Below are 20,087 nucleotides of genomic sequence, written 5' to 3' on the forward strand. Positions count from 1 at the left end.
CACGCATCACACTTCGTCCAAAGCTACGCGCGAGAAAAAAAAATAAATAAAGAAAAGCGAGAGAAAGAGCGAAAGAGACTCGACAAACGGAATTACAGAAAAACCGAGATACTTTCGGGCAAGAATAAATACTGTCTAATTCGCGCGCCGAAAAGCGTGCATATTGACACAACTGCTAACGCCGGACTAAAGACAACAGACAGCGACGAGATCGAACGCCACTTAGAAGACGTCGCAACGTGAGAAAACTGTCTTTCGATAAATTGCGCATTGAGAAAAATGCTAATGCAGTATCTAGTTCGGTGCGATTAACGCGAAACCTTTCGCATCTTATCTCGGAAGTCTTATCGCGTGGAGCAATCGAGTAACTCACAGCAAAATCCAACTCCCGGATTTCCTCGTGTGAAAATCAGCAATTTAGAGAATCTTCAGCTGAAACATCAGCTGAAATCGGACAACTGTGCCAAGCGGGAACTTATACGATAAGCTAATTAAAGCGAAGATTCCAATAGTTGCGGATTTAAAGCTACAGTAATGAATCGCTTATCCTATGTGTCTCTTGTGATGTCCGAAAGAAAACTCATATTTTATACAATTTACTTATTATTTATCATAACTTATTATAATAAATATTATTTATTATTACGGTTTTCTTTTCATTTTTATTTCCAATTTCTCCCTATTTTGTCAAAGATCATTGAAAGACACCAAGTAATTAATACACTGATTAACGCGTTTCTATTATAATAAAGAAAATATTTTAATGCTAAATGCTTAAAGTTTTTTTTTTTCAATTTAGCAAGCAGCTGATTCTTATGAAATTATTTTTCATTTAAATTTTCAACCACGACAGACATTTATTTCACAACCGGATAAAGCGAGAAGATAAAGGATTGATTGCGGCGAGAAGAGGCGTTTAACGTGTGCGGATAAGGTTAAACGTTACCGAGTCGGAATTCTCCGGGACGACTTTCGGCGAATTGCTAAGCGAACTGGAAGTTGGTTATATCGATGGGCAAGGTAGAACGGCGGCAGTGCACGAATGCGCGCTAAATCGAGGGTTTTAGAGGAGAGTAGGCGATCGGAAGCGCGGTCGCTCCTCCGATGAATATTAACTCGACGATTTGCCCTCATCGCCGGAAAAGGCGCCCCGACGAATTTTCCGAAACGACGAGGCCCGACTGAATCTCAATACGCTACCATAACGATTTCCCGTGATTACGTTGCTCGGCAGAATTTCATTTTCCTTGTTTTACGGAAGCGACAAAACTAGAGCGATTTCGCATTTATCATCCTTTACACAAATATATTTTTACGTACGTATTGTTGAAGACGTAATAATGCAAATAGATCAGATAAATCTACGTATCACTACAAAAAATGAAATTTATATTTACACTATTGACACAAAATTGATTTATTTTCGTCATGAAAAATATGTCGATAATGAATATTTGTTTTTTATATTTAATAAAAAATGTATCATTGCTTAGATTGATGCAACATTTATATTTTTATATCACGTAATTTATAGCATTTAAAAATACATAAATACGGAAACATTGAACAAGCGAGACTAAGAAATACTGAATGATAAGCTTTACAATATCAGTTAATTAAGTTCAATAAATTTATTATACAATCAGCTAAAATTAGAAATTTAGTTTACCAAAAGTCCATTTTCTTCAACCGTTCAACTAAATATTTTCTTGATATTTTTGCTAAGAAAATGGTCTTATATTCATAAAAAAATTTTAAATAATATTCGATTATTTTGGGGACAGCCTATATGGCGAACGATTCCCGATTTTCCAATTTTTCTATCGGGTTTCGAAAATTTGATGACGGCCGGCCAGGAATACGATTCACGTCTCCGGTTGGGAAACGTCGGTCCGATGTCATAAAAATCCATCGAGGTGAATCGCGCAACACTACAACAAGCGCTTTCCGTCCCGCTTTTTTCCCATCCAGCGGGACCGAAAGCTCGGCATCAGTCGGAAAAACGGCTGACTGCTCTGGAACTGATCAGATCCGACAGCGCAGCAGCGTAGCTTTAATTGAAATTCCGGGTCGATACGCTCGCAACGGACATTTGAGATACACCATTGGCTCTGTTCTTTCACACGGCGAGCGGATGAACGCATCCGCGAAGACGATATTCGCGAGGAGTTCTATCGGCCCTCCGTGCCGATAAGAGGAGCGACGATATTTTTCGCGACGCGAAGAAGCTATCGTGTTTGAAAACCCACTCTTCTGTATCTTATTTCTGGCTCATGTTATCTTTTATCTAGCTTATTATCCTAAGAAATACTGTCGCTCGCTGCATGTTATATATATTTTGCATACATTCAACGAAAATAGACTTAAAGAACAGAAAAATGGAGCAAAACCGGTTAATTGAATAAATATTGCTTATGTATATTGATTACTTACGTATATTAAAAATGAAATGTGTAATTGTTAACCCTCTGAAAATATTTTTCACGGTATAAAATAGTTTTTTAATAAAATATTGTCGAGAGCGATAAAAACATTTGTATACTGAAAAATCTGATAAGGATAGAAGGAATCTTGCTTCCCGAATTGGTATTACGTTGTACCGGATATTCTCGACGCGTGACAGTATCATGACGAATCTCCGACAGAGATATCGGAAACGAATATCGTTTTGTCAGCTATGGCGATTGACGTTTTGTCGCTTTTTGCGACAATTCGTTCCCGATCGAACATCCCCCCCCCCCCCTTAAAAGCCTACCTTTTATTTTGAATGGAAGTTTCAAAGGCGGACCTTTCGTGAAATCATTCGAGTTTCGTGCTTTTATTTCCAGTGCAGCGATAGCAAGCGGATCAAATCGAACACACGTAGCTTTTTGATTGACAAGTTTCTTTTTTCTCTGTTTCCGGTTATCGCAAACGTTTAAAAAAATTTTGATTACTTCTTTCAGAGATAGTCGTGTTATCGAAAATATCTTTTGAGGCTCCGCGAAACTTAATAAAGCGCGCAGATTTTTTAGATAAACAATACGAAGACTTCGTGACGGTTTGATATAAAAATTTTTATCATACAAATCAAATTGAGTTCAATAAAAAAAACTTTACGCTTCGCAAAATAATAAAAAAAAAAAATTGTTGGAGGAAGAAATTGTCTTGAACAAATGTACTCTATTTTTAATCAAAATACCGAGTTGCATATTGTGTTTCATTAAATTGTGTAAATCACGCGGTGGTAAGAGGATACTTTTGTATACATTAGAATATTCCGATCATGCTCATAAATAAGAGAGAGACTTCTCATCGCGACGTTATTATTATTATTACTCGCCATTACCGTGCATCATCGTTACACGAGACATTCTTTTATTAAACATCGGAGACACGGCGGGGCATCTTCCGTGCTTTTAATATACGCTGATGGATGAATCCCATCAACTTTATCCGGGAATATCGGTACTTACCGATCACAGCGAGAGTGATGTCACCCTCCAGAGTGGTTGTGTCGTTACGCGCTTGACAGGAGTATCGTCCCGCATCCGAGGCTCTCATCTCCTGTGTGTAGATCGTTTGATTCGCGCTCTCGGGATACAGGATAAAATTGCTCTCTCCGCCCGGCCAGGGGTAAGCCCTGTTATCCTTGTACCTGCAACAGAAGCGACGTAAATATATTAGAAATGCTTAAATGGGGTTTTCTGCGTTATTCTCAAGAAAAATGTTAAGAAGAACATTAAGAAAAACGATAAAAACCCGAAAACGCATATAAATAAAAAATGTACCCCGATCAATTAAAATGTATCTGCGAAAACAAATATAAAGATAATTATAAACAAATATAAAAATATAATTTAATATAAAAAAAAACAATGTTTCTTGATATTAAAAATCATATTTTTTATTTTCCCTTTTTGCAATATTTTGATGTAGAAAATAAGAAGCGACTTTGTCGGGTGAAGATTTCGAAAATGATGAAGAAAAAAAAAAAGAAGCGACAGGAGATATTTCTCGCGGAACGATAAATTATCACGCGGGGGTGGCCGCCGATCGTCTTGAAGCACGTCGCGCTCAAGAGCGAGCTCGATATTTCCGGGACGGGAATATCGATGGTTGTTCTTGAGAGCATTCGTTCCGCCGTAAAGATAAAAGTCGAGGAAGAAACGAGCGGGCGCGCACCTCACTCGACAAACACTCGAAAGGAGGAGGAATCAGGAGCATTGAACCGTTGGCGAAAATAAATCGTCCGGGACTATATTGCCGTCGCAATAACTCTGTTAATTTATCGTTGTTACCGCGGTCGCCCGCCCGTTAATACCATTGCATTAGTAATATCGTCATACCGGTAACAGTATGACCGTGACGTGAAATATTTATTAGGAATGGGAATAGTATAATTACCGTATAATGTAATACAATAATTATTAGCATAGAATAATAATTTCTGCATACTGATATGGCATATATAATAATAAATTGTATATATAAAATATATAATATAAAGAAATATCTAATAAATATCTGTAAAAGAGAATCTAAGAATACTCTCAAGATAATTGTATCATTGTACAATTATTATTGCCATCACAGCAATTCCTATTTCGCTTTGCAGCAAGTAATTCTGAATAACTTTTCTCGATTTGCGTCTCCAATTTTCGCGAGGATTACATTTTCAGTGCGATCTCTAATTCTTTTCCCAAGCTCGCTCCGCGTTGAACGATCCTGTTACGAGAGCAAGCCTTTTTCTCGTCCTTCGGGTAAGGATCAAGGACTCGACGGCATTCCCGCGAGAGGGAAAGAAAGCCTCTTCGCGTAATTCAATCTCTAGTGCACTACGCAAATCCACTTTCGTTTCGTTTCGCTGGCGAGGATCAAAGAGACATCGCGCGCGGGTCCTGCGAAGCTCAGGCTGCGAACTCGGATCCTCGGAAGTCTCTATCCTCGCTCCTTCCAAATGCACTTTCACGCGGAAAGAATCTTTTTTATCCTATAATTCTTCGATCTGTAAACGAGGATTTTCCTCGTTATCTTGTTGCAGACTGAGCACTTGACTTTCTCGCATTTTTAAATCTTTGCTCGATTGAATCCTTGAATATTGCAGTCTACATTTCTAAGCTGATACGGTCTCTATCATTAATCTGAACAATCTCGAACTTTGGACGTCGGACAATAAATCTCGCATCTCGAATTCGCGGACTTTCAGATCCTTGAATCTTGGATTTTTGCACTTTGGATTATTAATTTGTCGAATTGCAATACTGCATTTTTTTCCGGTCCTCGGACTCTGAATTGTTGACAAAAATCTTAATCGGACTTTTGGATCCTCAGGTCGCCAGTGCTTCGCGTTTCAAATCTTAAATTCTTAGATCCTCAAATTTTTTTTAACCCTTGGATTCTAACGCGTCTACTTAAATATTTATATTATTCGTCGTTGAATTTTTGCACGCTGTGTTTTTTTATAATGATTGATTCCGACAGCAGAATAGTTTTCACTAAGAATATATGTCCTTGCTAAGGACACTATACGACAAGTTTTCTTCATCTTCGCACGAAGGAAATTCTCGATCCATCATATTCATGAAACTTTCACAGACAGCAATCTTCGCGATCCGCCCGCCATCGTGACGTCGTAAATAAAAGATTTTTAATAAGCCGAACGCGAGGACGAGTCGTCGAAGGGAACGATATGACGATCGGCAATCTAGCCATTGCCATTAAGAATTCCTTTATTAAAGCACTTCCTGCATCGGCAGGACTTCTTTTACGATCTCTGTTACGGACGTAGTTTGAATAAGAATTTTTAATAAAGAGTACTTCCCTTCTCCTTTCCTTCCCGTCCACTTGTGCTCGCGACCGCTTGTCGCTTTTCGCCAGGATAATTTCGAACTGGTTCAGATTCTAACGAGGATTCCGTTACACAGCGAACTTTCGAAAACTAATAAAAGCACCGAAACATTCGAGGACACCGAAAGTTCAGAAGTCTCGCGCGAGACTTCGGTGACGCGAAAACCGAAAGACGGCAGGAAAGCAGGAAAAGGTAGAGGAGTCTTAAGCTTTGTGGAACAAACTGAAGTGCAAACATCTCGAAATACTGAAGTTTTTAAACTAAAAGATGCACGAGAAAAACTTATAATAATGATGAAAAAAAAATTACATATCTGAAATTCGAATTCTAATAAAATTTGTACGTTCTTTATATTTATATTTTAATGCAAATTAAAAAATTTAATAAACTGTAAATCATTGCGTCTTTAGATCACAAATAAATAATCTTAAAATTAGAAGTTTAGACATACAAATTTCTTATTTTAATTTATGAACTTAACAAGAAAAGATTGTAAATCGATTACTAAATTTTTAAATCATAGATTTCTTTATTCTTGAACTATAAAATCTTAGAAATTGGAACGTTAGAATCTGCGTTAATGTTTGAACTCTAAATCTTCAGATTTAAAGATTTAGAAATATAAATTATTTTAAACTCTTTAAATTTTAAATTCGCAATTTCCGAGTAACTTAATATTAACGTTGATATTTCAAATTAAATGTCTTCTTAATATTTAATATTTTTAAAATTATATCTTCGAAAATAAACGGCTCTTACATTGAATGAATCAATATGGATAGGAAAGAGCATTTGATAACGGAAAATGAGTTTTTCTGAATATATAGGAACAATTGAGGCGCTCGATCATAATTTGCAGCGGGCAATTTGCAAAAATGACCGTTTAATTATTATTGCGTTCGAGCGCATGGCGTACTGTTATCGGATCGCGCATTATATTCGGTTGTTAAACCGCATTTCCAATATGGGGCGCATTCTGAAAATGTTCAGGGATCACTGACTGTCCTTAATAGCTTGAAACACGATCGGCTCGCGTAATTAACGAGAATTTTATTCTGGCACATTTGTTAAATAATCGCCGGTTACCCTGGCGCATTCGGAAAGCGTTTGCTACATTAATTAATAAATCATATGGGCTATTCATAATGAATAGGCATAACGAGATAAGCTTCAAAATAATAAATAAAAATATTAGCGAAACTTAATTTAAAAAACAAAAAAGTAAACAAGGAGTAACAGAATTGAAAATTAATTAAATCAAACAGCGACAGACGTGAGAGTTAATTAAATAGTAATTAAATTTGCGACAAGTTTATAAATTCCGATTTATATAATGGATTCTCGGCTCATTCTTACAAGTGCACATTTGCGTATTATATTTCGCTCTTAAAATATCATGTTTAATATTAATTCAACTGAATGTTACCTCTCGTCTTGAAATATTATCTCTGATATTGCACATAGATCTCAGATTTCGTACTACAATTAGTCGAAATAATGGATGTATATATATAAAGACCCATCAAACTATATCACATTTCGCTTTAGTTTCAACAATCGCGCACCGCAAACGTATATCACGCCCACATTTTAATCCGAAAAGAAATTACCGTCCACGTTTTAGCCTGAAAAAATTACCGTCTATTAGATTCGCGTTACTATTAGACCCCGGCGACGCGCACCCGTTTGCGGAATAATTGCTCGTTATTCCCGTCGCGCGAAAATTCCGTCGGCGAAACACAACGGCGTTCCATCCGCTCGACATTATATTCGCAAAACAAACGCAGAACTTTTTCGCCGACTGAATTATTGTTACAAATAATTGGCTGTTATCCTTTGTCCTCTCGGGGAAAAAAAGAGAGTCCACAGTCGCGCTCGATTGTTTATTTACACCTCAGCCGAGCTGAGTCCGCTGCTGTTTTTTTTTTTTTTTTTTCGCCGCGAGAACGTAAAACGGACTTTACGACAGTTTACACTCGTGAGTCGCAATTACGCGTAGAATTGCGACGAACAAATCGACAAAAATTCATCGCATTACGTAAAATCGCGTTAATAAACTGGCCGCTTGGAACGAATAGCTCGCGTTTCGCCGAAATCTATTTTTGATAAACTCCGCTAACTCGATAATAATCAGAGTCAAAGCGGAATTTCGCAACGAAGGCGCGCGGTTATTTTAACAAGGCGAGGCGATTCTGAACGTGACGTATAATTCATAGATTCCCGTCGCGCGGCGAATATCGTATAAACGCCGCGGCTCATTAATCCGGCCCGAGCGTGCACTCAGTCCGACCGTGTTAGGCGGCGCGGAGCGCAAAATCGCAAATTGCGGATTACATAAATTAACCGACGGACGCCGCGCCGATACAAACGGCATTCGCGAAACGAGCAAGCGCCGATGGCCGAAGTCATTCCCGATTCGTAAACGCGACGTGAGCCGAGTCTCTGCAAATGCGATCGTGAATAATTTTTGAAAGTACTTATAGTCTCCTCCCTCTTTTAGATGGAAGATAATTGACGAGTTAATCTTTAACGAGATGAGAAGAGCTTCTCAAGTTCCGCAGCTTAAATTTCGTTCCGCGATTCTCTTACACGCGCAAACAATAGAAAATAAATAATCGAAGATATGCTAACTTCAATAATTTCAGTGATTTCTTTTCCAAATTTTTGTCTATTTTCAGATAAGGCGAACGTTCCAATGTTCGGACATTTAAGTTAATCATTAAAGATATGATTTTTTCGGTCAAAATAATATTTTTCTAATTTTTTCGCATAGTAAAGATTTAATTCATCGACTGAAAAATAATTATGCTCAAAAGAGCCGTTGGGAAAGAATCTGAAAGGGAAGCGCATGGTCTGAGAAACCCCAAAGTCGTCAATTGTGTCGGCTTTTTCCGCGTCACCAGTTTAAGGGTTAATCGAATCAGTCACGGATCGTGAGTCAAATAACCCGAAAGGAAGTAGTTCTCTCTCTCTGAGAGGATTGACTTATTCTAGGAATCAAGAAAAAATGTAGTTCGTCGAAATAGACTTAAGGGGCAATTGGCAATTTAATTGAATCAGTCACAGTTTACTATAAAAAGGAAGTAATCAAAAGGGAAGTATATCTTCATTATTAATTAGTTCGTTCGCTAAATTAAATTCATTACAAGAATAAGCGTCAGGAAACGTCAGAAATATAAATATAAAATAAGAAATTAAATAAATCAGTCGCAGTTAGATTCGAGAGGTAAGAAAATATCTTAATGGGTTAAATATTAATTATGGAAATAAAGGAAATTATAAATGTAACATGTCTCAAGAATAATTAAAGTCTTCATTGAATTACGTCATTCAGTTGATGAAAATATCTCCAGAAAACTGATACACTAAAACCTTCGAGGAGAAATTTTCTGTGAAGAGAAATAAAAAAAGATGTTCTGGCGAAAAAAATGTCAGACATACTAACAAGTAATTGAATAATAGAAAAATCAGTTACATCTCAAGAGAGACTATTTCTAAAAGAAAATAGTTCAGGGAAGAAAAGTCCGTCAAAAAGACTATTTTTCTTCAAAATAAAGAAAGATATAATTTGACAAAATGGATCTCAAATATATCGAGAGATAAATGGATAATCGAATCAGTGACGATCAATGTCGGACAAAAAATATTCAAAAAAATTTCCAAACGCAAAAATAGCGAATTAAATATTACGTACAATTAAAAATGATTTTCGGAATCAATTAAATATAATTAATTTTTTTATAATAATCATTAATTCAAAAATATTTCTAATTATTACCATTTTGTTTTGAATGTGTAGGTATAAAAAATTGAAAAAAAGTAATAATTAAATAAATGCAAAATCAAAAAAGATATAGAAATTCACATAAAAATAAGTATAACTTAAAGTAAAAATTAAAGATAGTAGAACAAGCAGTGAGAATGTGTATGAAGTTAGCCCCACACTTTAATAAAATTAAAATAATCAAAATTGTACTGCATTGTACTAGTTTTGTACCAAATTGTACCATAGTTAATTTTTTGAAATCACGCGCGGATTTCCAAAAAATCGAAATTTTTGAATTTTTTGAGTGGTCCCACACTTTTCAAAAAATGATTTTTTCTCGACTGTACTACATTGTACTAGTTGTACCGAACATTGTACTGTTTGAAAAAAATTCCTAACAAATTTGGATTTTGAGAAAAACGAGAAAATCGAAAAATTTTGGACATTACGTAATTACGGCAAATCGGCTATTTTTTAATATATCGAAACGCGGCCAACGGGGTTCGAAAGAGAATCGTTTGTACCGGTTTGTACCGCTTTGAATTTCGTTTGCACCTCAACCGGACCGGAAGTACCGAATTTTGCAATTTTTAACAATACGTAAATACGGCAACTCGGCTATTTTTTAAGATATCGAAACGCGGCCAACGGGGTTCGAAAGAGAATCGTTTGTACCGGTTTGTACCGCTTTGAATTTCGTTTGCACCTCAACCGGGGGCTAACTTCATACACATGCAGTGAGATGACTAATAAATGAAACGAGGATCTGTAAAGTTAGCACGACATTCTATTAATATAAAAAAAAACAACTACAGTTCCAGTAGCACATAGTTCTACAGTTCCTTATAAAAATAAAAAAAAAAGTTCCGTAATTTTTATACAAAAAATAAAAAATGTCGTGTTAGATTCGCGAAGTTAGCACGACATTTTTTCATTTTTGATATAAAAATTACGGAACTTTTTTTTTTATTTTTATAAGGAACTGTAGAACTATGAAAAGTATTACTGGAACTATAATTGTTTTTTTTTTTTATATTAATAGAATGTCGTGCTAACTTCACAGATCCATAAAACGAAGTTAGTTTCGAGAGGGAAAACGCCTACGAAAAGTTAGAATTGGGTTCAATCTCTCGTCGATCAGTTCAAACTGGCGCAAATAGATCGTTCGCCAGAAGTTCCACAGCGTCAGACTTACTTTTATTAGGGAAACAAGAAGCGGACGCGTCATCAACGCATGAATTTCGCATCGCCACTTCCCAGATTTCGGCGGATTTGCACGCTAATTAAGACCCCGCGCGCGCCCGCTTCCATATTTAACGTCCCCGCGCATCGACTAAGTGTCGCCGAATCTCTCCACGTCCCAGTTACGGCTTTATATACGGCGGAACATAAATCTTCCGAGAGCGCGAGGCACTCGAGAAATATTGACCCCTCGCTGGTCGTGTAATGCGACTGAACTATGGACGCTCTTATCTCAGCTCAAGGAAAGACGTAGCAAACAAAAATAACCTATCCCGTCTAAAAAAAACCATAAGTATAAAATAATTGAAAAAGTACAATTATATAATCAAATAACAACTGAATAAGTAACAAATCTCAGAATAAAAATAAGGTTTTTCTAAAAGAATAAAAAAATGTAAGAGTAGAAAATTAGTAAGACATTGATTGCAAAGAAATTTAAAAACAGATTATAACGAATAAAAATCATTAACTCTTAATAATTTTTTGTACACATTAAATTTCTCAATACAGATTTTAATAAAGAAAGATTAAAGGATGATCCGACCTTCTGATTTTATCTTTTATGGCAAAATTTATCATGCAAAACCACCGGCGCTAATGAGCAGCGCGGATCGATCCGACCGGCGATCCGTAAAAGGACTTTATCCCGCCAGTCGCGGACGCCCGCAGGCACTGCGAATTAATCTCGCCTAATCGCGGAAATAAAAGAACCGCGCGCTGCGCTTCCGGCGGAAGGAAGATCGAGCGTCCGGATCGAGAGACGGATCTCCCTCGGGCCGATGGACGGTAATTCGCCTGGGGTCAAACGGGCTCTTCGTCCTTGCCAACGGAGGCGACCGCCATTTGTCCGTCTCGTCCGGCTGCGGATCGGCAGCGAATGAGAAATTGGTTCGGGTCTTGTGAAAAGCAGCGGTGGCGATGGCAGCGGCGGCAGCAGCGGCGGCGGAGGGAGGAATTGCCTCCGGAATTGTAGAACCGACAGATAGAACGATTTCCTAATTTCGGATTCTCCCGCTGTGTCAGGATGACCACTAGAAAGGACCTCTTCCTCCCCCCCGCCGCGCTTCTTCTCTCAAACCGCCAGTGGCTTAGAATTGCATTTGTGAAATTTCGGAGAATTTAGGGAATCTTGGAATTTGAAATTAAAGTTCTGCAAACTTTTGTGCGCAAAAGTATAAAATAGATCTGAAATATAGCGAGAGATTGTTGCATAATCGAATCAGTGCCAATTAGCCACTGAAAAAAATTTAAAAAAAGATATTTTTCAATCCAAATACGAATGACGAGCTAATGCTGCATACAATCAAAAATTTTCAGAATCGATAAGGAATAACTAAATTTTTTTACAGTAATAATAATATTATTGATTTAAAGAAATATTTTCAATAATTTTATCATTCAATAATTTCTAGTTATTACATTTCATTTTAAATATGTAGACGTAAAATGTTTGAAAAATAAAATGATAGAATTAAATAAATAAAAATAAATCATAAACGTAAAATGCATAATAATATAATCTGAGAAGATAAAAACCAGAAACATTCAAATAAATTGTCACAGATGATTGATTAAATGGATCAAAGTTAGTTTTGGGAAGAAAAACGCCTATTCGTATTCGAAAGCACATAAAATTTTTGACTATTTCCAAAATCTCAATTTTTAAATTAAATTTCGATGAATATAAGTTTATAATTTCTAGAAAACAATATGTAACAGATATTTTTTTACGCAGAATGTACTCTCTAGCTTAAAAATAAAACATTCCGATTTATGTTATTTAATGTAACAATTTTATCGAATTTAACAACCGTAAAAGGCCAGTGAAAGCTTAAATCGCAGTTGTCCATGGACCAACTGTTCCATTTCGAATAGCTACAAACAGGTGCAACGCTGCCAAACGGCTTACTGTCCGCTTTTGATAGATTTCGTGCACTGTGACTCAGAATTGTGCCTGACATTTGTGTCTAGACATTCGCGTGAGTCAGAACTGACGCAATTTGGCATCTCTAACTCTATCTTTCACGGAATGAAAGATTAAAAGACTAAAACATTAATTATCGGATTCTTGAATCACAATATAACAATTTCATATCCAAACAATGTGTCTCGAGTTGTCGAAAATTGATGCAACTTTACGTGGAACGTTATGAGACACTTTCAATCGCCTGTGTACACAAAAGTCGAGACGAGGATTTCCAGGTATTATATCGAGGTCAGCGAATATATCTCGTGAGACGCGACATTTGCGTATTAAGAATCCCGGGCGCATGTATCGATTTCCCATAAGGACTTCTCTGAACTCGTCGACGCGGCCCGCCGGGCTGGTTTACCTGGAAAGGCGAGCGCGGCCCACCACGTGGCGGCGGGGAATCGATTGCTTTATTATACCGAGCGGAGTGCATACACGCGTGGCCGGGCACGAATTTATCGCGAGCGGGGGTGGTGGTCGCTCTCGCCTTTCTCGATTCCGCGAACGCGATTAAGCGCGAGGGAAAGCGCCTCGTTGCGCGACACGGCGGGGAAAAGTTCACCGGAGCGGAAACACGAGATCCCTGAGAACTGATGACCTGTTCGAAACGGTTCGCCGATCCCGCATTTATGCGCCGACGTGATATTTGGACAGTTTGGCGAAACGTCGATCGGCAAGTTTCTAATCAACAACGTGTTATACGTAGAGATTTGTAAAGAGATGTATTTTTTATTTTTTGTAGTATCGATTTCTTTCGCGAGCGCTGCTTGCAAAAATATGAGCTTTGACACACAAAAGCATGATTTTGAACAGCTATAAAGAAAATTCTGAAAATCTCAAAGCGTTCTTACAGATCCTTCGGAGCACGCAGTTGTTAGCGAAATACGAAGTTGATGATTTAGAAGGGAAGGATTTCTCCTTTCCGAAGTTGTCCGCTGAACTCACTAGAGCTTATTTCTCCAACTTTTTTCGGGAAATATTGCTTTATTAGTTGGCGATTGTGCTTGTTGTGCTTCGAATTGATCGCTTCGAGTTTATCGCTCGCTTATTACGGCACAACACACTCGCGCTCACGGTATTCGTGGAGTAAAATAAATTATTTTCAGAAAAATTCAATATTCGATCTCGACAGTGAACAGAGTGCATAAAAATTAAGTGCATTATTTGGTTGAATAAATTTTGATTTAATATATTAATTAATAACAGATCGATAAAAATTATATTGATTTTTTGTTTTGGATGCTGTAAATACTTGTTGTTGAAACAACACGAGTAAACTTATGATTTTATTTCTCCAATTGCGGGACTAAAGTAAAATTGCAAATTCGTAGTTAAAAGAACTTTCGGCAGCGCGGTTTTCTATTTGTTTCTCGTTTTCCATTTGCTCGCCATCCATTTTTATTTGTCCTCCCTTCATTCCACCTTTGTTTTCCGTTTGTTCGCTCCGGGTTTCCATTTGTTTTTGCCACTTTCCGGTTTTACTCCCCTTATTGTCCGTTATGTCTCGCTCTTCATTCGCCCGGTCGTCCCGCGCGGACACCTCGCGCGCGCTTATATTCATCGCGAACTTGACGCCGTGCGCGCGTGACCGTGTGGTAAAGTTCCGGTGAAAAGTTCTCTTCCGGAAAAATTTCCCGAGGAGAGGCACGAACTACAACACGCTCGTCGAGCAGTTATCTGCTAACGGGAAAATGACATCCGAAAGGGTGAGAAAGAAGACGGAGAGGAAGGTCAGTTGGGAGGAGGTCACGTGAGTTCGACGGCCGCTCAATTCCGGAAATTGAAAAGGACACCGCGACGCCACGTAGGTTTAAGTAAGTGCTTGGCAATGCCCGGTATGGTTATCGATATCTCGACGTCCGACGGAAATCCCGATTGAACAGAAAAATATTGGCAGAAAGTACGCTGATTTATTAAATTATTTAGATGAATAATTGCTCCATTTTCAGACCTGATTCCTTTCTCTGTCAGTGACAGAATTATTTCCATTTAATTTTTCTCTCAATACTAAAAATAATTTACACAAGATTCTTCTTTTTTATTCTCGTAGAAATTGAATATTTTAAATATGTTTAAATATTTTTTATTCTTTGTGGGTTAAAAATTTAGTAATTACTTAACTTGAGAAATTACAGCATCAATATCTTCTTTCGTTCAATCTTCGTAAAATGATTGATTCCGGAAACTGATTGAAAAGGAAATGCTGTGGCATTGAACACCCCGTATACGACGTCGGGCTTCTTGAATGCCGCGACGTGGGCGTACGTGCATTTCTATTTGGATAACTGTGCAGCTCTTACCTCAGAACCGAGTCTGACGCGCGGAGACTTTCCCGGAAAACTTTGCGTCTCGCCTTGACATCCTTATTCGCTCGGCTTCGTGGAAATTTCGAGAGCGGAAAATCGATCTCGCGCGCGACAAAACGGTATTGAGCCTTGACCGCACGCGCGGACCACGTTTACCGTCACGGGAGAATTGAGAACAAATGGAGAATAAATGGAAAAGAAAAATGGAGAATAAGTGGAAAATAAATGGAGAACAAGTGGAGAACGGATGAAGAACAAATGAGGAAGAAGAGTGAGAAATGAGTGTAAAGTAAATGGCGACAGTTGGAGAACAAATGCGAATGAAGTGGCGAACAAACAGAGAGCTAATTAAGAATATGCAAATAAGCAAAGAAAAAATCAAGAATAACTGTACAACAAATAAGAAATTAGATGACAAACGGTACAAATAATCGTATCGTCGAAAACAATCGAATTAAACGTTTAACTTTTGTATCTCAGATCAAGTTTCAATTTTTAAGTGCATATTTTAACTAGAAATTTTAAGTAATTAATCGATGTAACTTTTTTCTATTTTTACTCGATAAGTAAACAAGTTAATCGTTTTGTTTCTTTCAGTTTTTGCTAAGTAAAAGAATAAAAAAAACTTGGGATCTCGATGGAAGAAAAAAGTAATTAAAAAAAAAACGAGATAGTTAATTACAAAAATTTTAAAAATTATAATCCCTAATTATAAATTAAAAAAAAAATAAAAACAATTAATTATTAAGAAAAACAAAAAGAATTATTAATTTTAAAAGATTAAAAAAGAATCATAATCTCTAATTGCCAGGACGTTAAAAGGCGAATCGATATTCTGCGGATTCACAGTTCCACGTATCCTTGACGCAGTCAAAGCGCAACGAGCATTCGCGCCGACAAAAGAATTCGAGTCAAACGTGCTTCGGAAATTCGACGTTCGAATTCAATTTCCACGACAAGGCCAATTTATTTAATCATTGGCCTCTCCCTTCATGTCCGACGAAATTGGCCCTTCGTCCCGTCATGATCTTACTCGTGCCGCGATACACTAATTCGAGACCCTTCCCTCTTGCCTTCCGCGCAATTACTTTCGCCCGGATATGCCCTGTGCATTCAAGGAAAATTAAGGGGTGGAAAAAAAACTCTCATCGCGTCATTATCTCTCAATCCTCTCGGAGATTTATCTGCCTCCCATTATCGTTACCGGGATCCGAGAAGTCCTCGAAATTATCATCGCCGGGATAATTCTTATGTTCGGAATTTGCACAATCGTCTCGGACGACGTAATTCCGCGTTATTAAAGTTGATTTATTCCCAAATTTTGTAGCTTATTTTTTTGCCGTCAAGTTAATTGCTTCCAACCTGAATTGACGTATTAATAAATTCGATGCATAAATAATAAATTTGATAAAATATAGTATTAATGTTACTTTAATATTTATGAAGTGTATGTTTGTTTGGCTAACGCCTATTTTTAACCCCATCGTCGTTATTCCGTTATCGCAACAACGTTATTGTCACGTTTAACGCACAGTTAACAGTTATTGAATTATGTTAACATTTATTGCGGTCACACGTTCATCAATGTCGCTTCAATGTATGTATTGGCACATTAATATTAATAATACTAAACGTGTTTATCGTACGACGTACGATAAAATTGCGAATGTCACTTTGCTTCCAAACTATTATTTAAATTTGTTTCTCCTATATCGAAGATAGAGTAAGGTTCCTTTTTTACGAAAAGATTTTACGCGCATCAATTATCGATACAACTTCCGTCGCAATTAACATTATTAATGTAAAACGCGAGTAATTCGAGAGCGATCCTTCTTTGAAAAACTAACCGGGGAGGAATAAAAGTGGCACAATTACAATGAGCGAGACGAGTGTTCGAGTTTTTATCGCTCGATGCAGCGGTAACAAAGAACGAAGTGCACTCGGTACTATCGTTTAAAGCAGTGGTTCTCAAATTTCACAGCCGACCGTTTGAAATTCGATACAAATTCCCGTCGATTCATTCCCTTGGTTAACCTGGGAGTTCGATCCTGGAATCAACGATGGGCAATTTCAAACGAGTTGTAACAATTCGTAAAAACAACGATCGAATTCAGCGATAAAGCTCTTCTAAAATGTACAATTTACATTAATACCGATATCCGTGCTTATGTTATTGAGGAAATTAAATATTAATTCGCAATCTTCTCGGCAAAATTTTTGGATTGAGAACCCGCGAATTAAAAGATCAACTCAAAACCGCCAATAGTTCCATCGACGAACCGCGCGAGCGCTAAAAGATGTCGACCAATAGCAGTCGCGATAACCGCGAAGCGCTATTTATTGAGACATCAGCTGATGATGGAAAAGACGATTAAAATAATATTTTCTTTTTGCAGCGAGAGAGAGAAAAGATCGATCGAGCCTCTCTCCCGAGTTCCACGGTTTATCGTGTTTGATAAGACTTTTTCTTCACTATCGCGAAAACTGACATCACTGCGAATCGCAATGAAAAGTTTGCAGTGTACTGCAATTTATTTAAATTTAATATTTAATTATTATTGAATCTAATATTTCACTGTTTCAATTTATTTATAATATTTATGTTCAAATTTATGTTGAATAAAATTAATTATAATTGGAGAAAAGCAACATTTAAATTTAATATTTAATAATTAAAATTAAAAATACGTATAAAATTAAATAACTGCAAACACAACAAAATAAAAAAATAACTGTTGACACAATTTACGTTTGAGAGAATTTTAACATTAAAAGAGAAGTATAAATAAATGTCAGCAGTGATCAATAAACGCTAATGTAACTTTCAATAATCTTCAAATTACGTCAACTGTTTCGCAGAAATTATAGTTCGATATAATCACAATTTAACGAGATACGACTTTCGCCGATTCACTTCGATCCACCTCATATGCTGTTTCTCACCGCCGAAAGGGTTAAGGTCGCGATCGACAATAAATAACATGCATGCCGACCGCGAACTCTATTCGCGGACGTGCATTTCAGGAAAGCGCCACTTCGATCGATCGCGTTTGGCATTGCCGATGAACTTCCCGGAAGCCAGTCGCGCGTTGCAGTCGAAGCGATGCGCCATCCGGCTGGATTCGGAAACAATTTGCACCTGGACTTCCAGGTACCGGGACACCGCAATTGTCCTGACATTCGCTGAACGGACGCTTTTCGTACGATGTGACATATGCCACAACTGGCAGCGGCGGGGGAAATAACCGATTGCGATTAGCGAATTGTCAACCAGTGTTCGACGCGTGTTACACACATCCTGCGTGCTAAAAATAAATATTTCATCGTCGAGAGCGCGTATTGCGATTAAAATATTTTTTTACCAAATATTTATAATATGTAATATTTCTCAAAACAAATATTTTCGCGACGTGTAATGCTTATTTTTTATAACAAATATTTTTGGCGTGCGTTTTACAAGGAAAAAAAAACATTTTATATAAATTTTCACACATGTAATTTTTGAATTCAACGCAAACAATGCATTTGACATTCGATTTGGAAAATCCGGATATGCATAACTGTTCATAAATGTATTAGTCAAGTTCTGTATTCCGCAGTTATTTTCCTTTTTAAATAATTTTTGAATACGCAAAGTGACTCGCAACTCACGAATTTTCTTCCTGAATTTTAATAATTTCCCGAAAAAGTCGATTTTTCTTAACATCGAAACATTGAAGCAGATCAATTATCGCAACTTTCCAACCTTCAACATCACGTACCTAACTAATTGTAAACTTCAAATCCAACTTCTGTTAAAACTACTTGTAATCTACTTGAAATCGAGTGAACAATATGGTTCTGTTGCTCGCTTGTTTCCGGAAAGCTAACAAATAATTGCAAAAAGTTTCCTCTCTCGTTCAAAACAATAAAATACAATCGCATTATTTTTGCAGAGGGAAAAATCCGTCACTTTAAATACACCGAGCAATCTGTCATTAAATTGTCGGGGGTTATGATACATCCTGTATATTGCATAAAACATAATATATCATTTTCTTTCGGTAACAAATAATAATGCACGAGCGACAGGGAAGTGGCTTTGTGAATCTCGTAAAAATATTATGATAAAACTTGGCGGGAAAGTTCGGATGTCTTCAGGGACGTTGATTCCGCGCGCCGTTCGCTCGTCGCTTCGCCGGAGAAAGGTTACACGTAGTTACACACAGTCTACGACTTTTTCCTCCCGCCGTCGTTGTTTTCATTTTTCTTTCTTTTTTTCGTTTAATCGATTCCGCGAAGAGAAAAGTGGAAGATTGGCCTGCGGCTCGCTGCTGCTTCGAAATCGATCTGCCGTATGTAACCACAGGCCGTTGTCTCCTCCTACCGCTCTCCGTTGCCCGCTAGAAAACGCGAAGAGGATACCTTCTTTCATCACTACTGTCGCTCGCCGAGAGAGAAGGAGAGTTATAATTTCGGAGCGAGCTCAATTTTCCGCCGGCGGAAACATAGCGAAAAAAACCGAGCCTCGCGCCGATCGTCGTGGATAAATATAGAGATCGACTCTCTTCGCGGAGCGCAACACTCGCGTGTCTGCAGTCGCAAAAATTGAACCCGGCAAATTGCACATCGCGTTCCGTGTCGCTCTCGCCGCGCGAATATATCGGCAGACAGACGGATCTCGCACGAGTTTTTTCCCATTCAGCGGCGATTATCGATTCGCGAAATGCCGATATCCTTTTCCGCGAATTATAATATCCACTCCATTCTATTAGCTTAATGGACTACGAAGCGATATTGCAAGATGTATCATATGATGAATTTTTCTTCCTATTTCTTTTTTCTCTTTGTACGAAAAACGATATTGTAACGATCGAAGCAACGACTAGCTTTCTAATTTAGTATTAATTTATTTTTAATTTCGACAATTAATCGCAAATTAAATTTTCTTTTATTCAAACTTTACTTTTTGTGCTAATTAAATTAAGGGAC

At 37.5% G+C, this 20,087-nt stretch overlaps 1 protein-coding gene across 1 annotated transcript in view; it reads right to left on the reverse strand.

The window, feature by feature from the left end:
* The window catches only part of LOC105676823 (interleukin-1 receptor accessory protein-like 1-B), a 155,690-nt gene that overhangs the window by 55,151 nt on the left and 80,452 nt on the right, over nucleotides 1–20,087 (reverse strand). Inside the window, exon 2 of the mRNA XM_012375013.2 lies at nucleotides 3,456–3,637. Coding sequence (XP_012230436.2) covers nucleotides 3,456–3,637 — 182 coding nt within the window. The remainder of the gene's footprint in view (nucleotides 1–3,455; nucleotides 3,638–20,087) is intronic.

This window comes from Linepithema humile, chromosome 8, assembly GCF_040581485.1.
Source record: "Linepithema humile isolate Giens D197 chromosome 8, Lhum_UNIL_v1.0, whole genome shotgun sequence".
NCBI classification, from domain to species: domain Eukaryota; kingdom Metazoa; phylum Arthropoda; class Insecta; order Hymenoptera; family Formicidae; genus Linepithema; species Linepithema humile.